The 7,746-nt window shown below is 29.9% G+C and overlaps 1 protein-coding gene across 1 annotated transcript; it reads left to right on the forward strand.

Annotated features, from left to right (window-relative positions):
* The first annotated feature begins 169 nt into the window (after positions 1–169).
* LOC114387092 lies at positions 170–1,114 on the forward strand. The gene has a single exon (XM_028347217.1). The coding sequence runs from the start codon at positions 273–275 to the stop codon at positions 900–902; it is 630 nt and encodes a 209-aa protein (XP_028203018.1). The 5' UTR covers positions 170–272; the 3' UTR covers positions 903–1,114.
* The last annotated feature ends 6,632 nt before the right edge of the window (positions 1,115–7,746 follow it).

Raw genomic sequence — 7,746 nt, forward strand, 5'->3', positions numbered from 1 at the left:
ACTATGAAAATGTAGCACTTAATATTATGAATAGATGATCCTTAGCAAATTACTTTATTCTCCATCGATAATTATAAGATTTTTTTAAAAAAATTGTTTATTTTTTTATAATTTTTAAATACATTAATTTTATATATATATATATATTCTTGTTTAAGAAGTCGTTTTCTGTTTAAATGCTCTTCCAGCTCACGAGATCTCTGTGGCCCTAGCCTACCACTACTCGCGTCCCTCATCACTTCTTCAATTCGTAACTCTTTTTTTGGTTCGATATGAGTCAACTCGGTGTGGCGTTGCAGGAATCGCTGCGGACTCAGAGGGAGGCCAGGAGTACCATTCTTGGGTTGTTGAGGGAGCAAATGGACGGTGTAGATGGTGGGACCCGCAGGAGGCGAAGCTTGAAGGAGCGGTTCGGATTCATCGGCATGGGATGTTGTGGGGCCTCCTGGGGATTCCGTTCTGACGCGTTAAGTGTCAACCAGGGAGAGCAAGAACAACAACAGGAAACGGATCCCGGTCGAGTAGCGGCGCCAGAATGTGTGGGCCCCGCGGGTTCGGGTTCGGGTATGAATCTTGCGGCGGCGCTGGCGGCGGAGAGGCAGCTCAGGGTGCCTCAGGAGGAGGGCGGTGGGGTGAGGGCGCCGTGGAGGGTGTCGCTGATGAGGCTGCTGGAGGAGACGGAGGGAGGGGACGCTGCCACGGCGGAGAAGGAGAAAGAGAAAGAGGAGAATGTTTTGGGGAATGATTCGGTGTGCTGCGTGTGCATGGGGAGGAAGAAAGGTGCGGCGTTGATCCCATGTGGACACACTTTTTGCAGGGTGTGTTCCAGGGAACTGTGGCTTAATCGAGGCTCTTGTCCCCTTTGCAATCGCTCCATCCTCGAGATTCTCGACATTTTCTAGAAACTATTTTTCTTTTTAACTAATACTACTACCCCTTATTCTTGATCCAAAACCAATCACTTCTTCATCCCTCGCCATCTGTAATAGTATCATCATCATGTATTTCTTACCGCGCTAAATGTTCTATCTTTTTAATCTCTCGTATATATTCAGCTTATATTTCTAATAATGTAATTACAGATGACCATATATTTTTATCTGTCGATTCTTAATTATATAAGGTTTTTTCAATGAAGTTACGTTTCTTTCAAAATGGTTAATTATATTTAATCTCTTAATTAATTATATTATTATTTTTAAATTATTATTGTTTTATCTTTCTATTCACTTTGGAAACAAAAAAATTATAAAAAGAATGTTGTAATCAGGGATGAAAGTAGTATATGACTGTTACTTTACACTAGAGAACGTTCAACAAAGTCGGCTCTATTACTTTCATTCTTTTAAAATTTTTATGATTTTTGTTATAGATTTATTTGAATACAGTACAAATTTGTTAAGATCGATCTTAACTTTTGGTATTATCAGTTTTTCATTTTAGTTTTTAAGGATAATATTTCTATATGCATTGTTACGAGACTGATTCCTCAAATACTATCGATACACTCACTCTTCAACTCATTGGTGTTTAATTAATTGCAATGAAATGTTGATCAAGGAAATTCAGGGTGTGTTTAGTTGTATTTTTGTTTGGTTTTTAAAATATTTTAAAGAATACTAGTAATTTAAAAAAAAAATTAGAGTAAGAGTGGGAAAAAAATATGTGAAGAAGAATAATCACAATGGAGAATTAAAAGTAAAAAAAAAAATCTAATTTGTCCAAACAATTAAGAGATATTTCAGTTTTTAAATATTAGAAACTGAAAAAGAGATATTATCTTTAAAATTAATTTTATAACTTAGTCTTATTAAATATTTTTTATTTTAAAAGTAAAAACAATTTTCAAAAATAGAAAATAAACATTTCTGTAAATCTTATCGAGGAAGAAAGCGGGTTCATTTTCGTACGCCAATGTTCTAATTTAGGCAAACGTAGTAGTCAAAGAAGAAATATTAGGCAGAGAAGCAAACAATTAGGCAAATGTGTTGACTGCATATATATAATAGAAAGCTTGTTTAACATGCACTTAAATAATTTTTCTATTATTAATTAACTTATTTTTAAAATTATAGAAATATGTGGATCTCATTTTTCTTTCTTAATTTTATTCTCACAATGATAAAAGTTAGATGATAAAATTTATAATTAAACCTATAATCTAATAGTATATATTTGTAATTTTCATTTATTGTTGTAAAAAATGAGAACCATAAATCTGAGTCATATAACACAATCATATATGGATGATTCAAATTAATTTTTTTTATCAACAATAATTAGTTATTAGTTTTTTTTATTAGTGGAGAGATTTGAATCCATAATTTCTCAGTTTATCTTTTTTTTTTTCACTGTGAAGTCAATCCTATGATTAGGATTAAGATTACAAGTTTGTCAGCGATTACGTGATTGCTTAAAAAAGTCAAGTATGTTCAAATGATAACTGAATTGATAATTAGATTATATAGTTCAAAATATCATCAACCGAACTTCAACTTAGATTAAAAGCTCTTCCAAAATAAATCTAAGCCAGGATTTTGCTCTTGGGTTTGATATACGTCGGTCTGGACCAAGAAAAGGTACGCTGATCCAGTTGCAACTGATTCTCGAAACAACAATAACAAAGAAAAGGGCCAACGGCCCAAGGTCGTATAATTCCAACACACAATTAATTTTCTTAAAACAACAATTATGGGGAGTTCGTAGCTAACTCTAGTTTTCTGTTAAAGTTAAAAATCATTAATCTGATTTTTTTAAAGTAAACCCTGTCTTCCATTTATTGGTGTTGCTAAAATAGTTTTCTAATTTTTTTTTTAATTATCAACTTGGTCATTTAAGAACTTAAAATATTATCATATTGTTCATTTAAATTTTTATCTCCAAATATTTTTTTTAAAGATCTAAAATGCCACTATCTTTATTCTTATGGATGACCCATGTGTTCATTCTTTAATAGGCATACATTAAATACACATTTTCTTCAAAAAAAAATTCATTGTAATAAGTATTATGACTCTTTCACATAATTAATCCCAAAATCAAAACGTGTTTTCTGTCTTGTTTCTATTTTTATTCAATTTAAATAAAACATATTGACACAATAAATAGAAATTGGATGGTAACAATTAGCAAATGCTAATTTAAATATGACTATTGAGTGTGAAAAGTTATTTCAATTTAACTTTTTGAGTCCGAATAATAAATATGTATTACATTAATCAAAATATTTTAAAAGAAAGTTTTGTTATTTATAATATTCTTATTTCAACTTGAATAAGATTACTTTTGGTAGAAAATATTTGTGATTAAAAAATTAATCTAAATATGACCCTTGAACTTGTGAACTAAGCCCATTTTAAGTTTTTATTTCCCTAAATGCACCATGATGAGAGAATATGTCATTATAATGATCACGAAAGGGACTTAATATACACGTAAAAATTGGTTCAAAATAGTTTTTGTCGTATCAAAAACATAATTAAAGAACCAAAACTTATGAGCGTGCGTGGTTACACAATAGAATCAATTTAATTGGTAGAAAACTAATATGAAGTTTGAAATGGATTTGCATAACTTAATTAAAGGAATTATGTATAAATGATAGTATTTTAAGACAGAAAATGAGGATAAATTGGCAAAGCAGACAACAGGAAGTAATTCACTGGTTTTCATAGATGCTGAGAATACAGAAACACAACAACATACCCAGAAAGAGAGGGAGAAGCTAAAACATCATTTCCCGCTTAACAGTTAATTGATTTATTTTTCTTAATTATCCATCATTTTCTTCCTTTTCTTTACCGCCCCCTTCACAATGATAGAAGATGAATTTAAACAACACTTTTTTCTTCTACATAAATCGTTTTTCATAATATTCATGAATATACATCAAATTAAGTCTGTGCAATGGAATCGAAATGACATTAATTGAATTTAATTGTCATCAAATATAACAAAACTCATATTGCTAATAATCTTTTACAAATGCTAAATTTTATCAACATCCCTCAACATAAAAATGTAACATTTTATAAAATTAATTAAGTTATATAGAAATTTAATTATTGCGAACTGATAAACACATAGGCACCATAAGTGGAAAAGCACGATAGTGTGTGGAGAAGGATATGATTCCCCCTGTTGAGTTTGAAAGTAGATATCTCTTTCCCAGTTTGGTGCAAAGAAGCACATACTTGAACATGAATGCCTTTAATTATTTTGGTTATATTATTATTATTTTACTCCTTAGTGGAGCGTCCTCAGTAGTAGTTTGCAACATGTCATAAGTTGAAATCGAGAAAGTTCAAAAGGGCTTTTGGCTCTTTGTTCCAATTATGTGGTCTCCGAAACGTGAGGTCTTTTTCTCTCAATACTTGCACATGTGTCTGATCTCTCGCTTATAGAAGCCCTATCCCTCATCTTTCGCATCAGACTTATCGGTGTAGTACTTATGTATCTAGCCAGCTACTCATCTTATTAATATTTCTGATGCACTAGAGCTCCAAAACTTTGGGTTATTAATTGCATGCTATATAGACAGTGACTGTGACTCGTACACACAACAGTCCCTATCAGCTTTTTTGCTAAATTTGAACATTCTTTGTATTCTACCCAGTTGTTGAAATTAGCCCTAAGGCTCTAGCCATTGGATGAAATCATTTCATGTCTGTCTTCTTTAGAAAACTATCGTACTGCAAAATACATGCATGCACGAGGACGAAAAATTTCTTCTATGAATTAGCCTTTTCTTCCATAAACATTACAAAGTAATATAAAACTGCTTAAATAATTGCTTTGCAAAACAGGTTCAGATTAAAGATTTGCATGTACTCCAATCAGCAATGTGGTGTTTTGATAATGAGAAATTCTTATAAGAGAATCACACGCTTTGGTTAATAAAAAAACAAAACTAGATGAGGAGTTACGTAATCATGCATGCATGTTGGCACGAGTCACTAAAATTTGTTAATCTATAACAAGTCATTAACACAATTGAAGTAAAAATTAAAGGAACAGCATGAAACACAATTTTGTTACACATAACCGCTAATAAATAATTCATCTATTCCTTTTTATTTGTTGTTTAAGATTATTTCATAAAAATTAAGAAATGCAATAATTTTTTATTTCAATAAAATAATTGTAAAAATTTATATTTTACCCTTTTTTTGTGAAATGCATTTGTAAATTAATTAAAGATTAGGAGATAAGTAAAAACATAATTGATAAATAAGTAATTTATGTGATATTAAACTTTGTAAATCACAAATAAATAAAAATAAATTATTTTTCAAAAATCTGATAGTTAAAAAGAAATTGAATGAGTACATAAAGAGCGCTAAAAACACATTTTTTTAATACACTCTCTCATATTAGTTAAAATTTATTGAATATTACACAATTATAAGAGAAATTCATTAAATAGGATGTGAAAATCACAAAATTTTATTTTTTAAAATAAATTTCAACTGATATAAAAATGCATTCAAAAAATCAATTATTAATATTTGTCTAAATATATTCTTAACACTTCTTCAATGTTCATTGAAGAATGACTGGTTAAGAATTAGAGTGAAAATGAAAATATGAGGATGCTACTAAATTCAAAAAAAATTTGATGATTTTTTAGATTGATTATTCAAAGAATTGATGTAAAAAGTATTTTTTTATATATTAGTTCTCATTATAATCGATATAAAAATCTTGTTAAAAATTTTAAAGAGTTAAAAATACATCAATAATTTATATCTATTGCACGAAGAATCAATTTAGAATGTATTTTTTAAATTAGTTCTATGTATAACTTAGGTAAAAAGTTATCAAAATTTTTAAATTTATGTTCAACATTGATCGTCTTTGAACCGATTTATAAATTAATACTTCAAAATATCAATTCTAATATCTCAAGACATCATTGTCTCGCTTACTATATATTGATTTCCAAGTAATTGATATAAAATGAAAATGTATGTGAAAGGTGTTTTTTTAGTAGTATTTGAATATTGAAGTTCATATTTTGTTAAAATTAATTATATTGTAGTTTACAATTTATATAACTTTTGGTTGACGAAAACAGGGACTACACGGATGTAGTTACAGAATAATGAAGATGATGATGTAACATTATTCATTAACCTTCACTTAATAACAGAACTTTCACAAAGTAAGAAATTTACATTCTCAAATAATTCAAATTAGGATTCTTCGATCGGTACAAGTGTTAGATTTGTTTAGAAGTGACGGGAATCACTCTTATCTTCTGTTTCAAGTCGTTTGGTTTTTAAGTATTGCAAATTAAAATCTGCTTCGATGCTTCAAAATATACAACTCCACGTCCTGTATATATTCCAAAAGAATAACCTTATTGGGTTTATGATTATATTCCCTATAATGGCCAATGTATGATGGCAGCAAATCAATTTGAGTATGTTTATGGATGTCTAGTGGAGCTCTTCAAAACATTATAAATGCGTGATTCGATTCTAGTATGATATATATGACAAACAATTTTCAGAATTTTAAGACTCCAGACATAATCGTGGTACGAATTTGAATGCCTATCACTCTTTCAAAATATGTGAATATATTCCCGTTAATGGGAAGCGCGATTTTAACTTATGAAATAGAAACATATAGATTCCAAAAGGGATGAATATGACTAAATGCATAAGCTAGCTTTCGTTTGGAATAATAACACAGACGACAAAATTTTGTAATTTATATTAGTGATACACATACCATTCAACCAAAACCTTGAAACTGATATATCATTATCAAAATAATATAGATGGACCTTACAGCTCAACAGAATACCGTAAATTACCCGTCCATGCATGAAATTCTTTAAAGTGTGATCGAAGATAAAGTATACGCACAGATCATTTCTCCAAGATGATTAATGTATGTCTTCAATTAGTTTTCTTGAATCCTCTTTATTTTTAGGATGATAGCAAGAAATCCTTCTTAAGTGAAAATATAGTCAATTAAATCCTCTTAATTAATATATGAAGAGATATATTTGTTACAAATCAGGAAAATGTTTGGGTTAACATGATAGATACTCAATGTTATGATTTTATATATCAGGAAGTCTTAGTAAGGTTAAAAAAGAGAAAGAATATTAATTAAGCATATAATTGAACCATAGTTTAAGGAGTATCAACTTAATTTTCTGTACATATATTTGAAAGGAAAAATTTCTCCTGTTACTGAATATTTTCACTGAATCACCACAGGAGAGGACAATATAGAAATGTACTTCTTTTATAAAACCCTATAGAAAATATTGCATATTAACATATTCCGGTTAAAGGCCCACGTATATTGAAATGAGAAAAGGAAGTAAGGCATGCATACAAAAGGCTGAGAGGACTCCACTGAACAGCATATCATGTGCAGATAATTGGTATTCACCAGAATGTTCCTCTATTGGGTATTTTTTTCGGTCACCAAACCAATACTAAATATTTATGTGGGAAATAAAATAAAATTAATGAAAATATATAATGCAGGATATGGAATCCTAACAATATTTACAACGACAAGGGAAAGAAAATTCAATAGTCAATACCACTCTCGGGAAGAGTCCCGCAATATGAAAATTCCTTGCACGCCATAGGATATTTGTTGATGATATATGCTCTTTATTAATGTCTTGGGTGTCCATGATTACAGCACTAACTGATTGTTGCAGGTCTCAAATTGGTATCCACAAATCAGATAAACAGGAACAAATTCAAGGAATTT

The sequence above is a fragment of the Glycine soja genome, chromosome 15 (genome assembly GCF_004193775.1).
Source record: "Glycine soja cultivar W05 chromosome 15, ASM419377v2, whole genome shotgun sequence".
NCBI classification, from domain to species: domain Eukaryota; kingdom Viridiplantae; phylum Streptophyta; class Magnoliopsida; order Fabales; family Fabaceae; genus Glycine; species Glycine soja.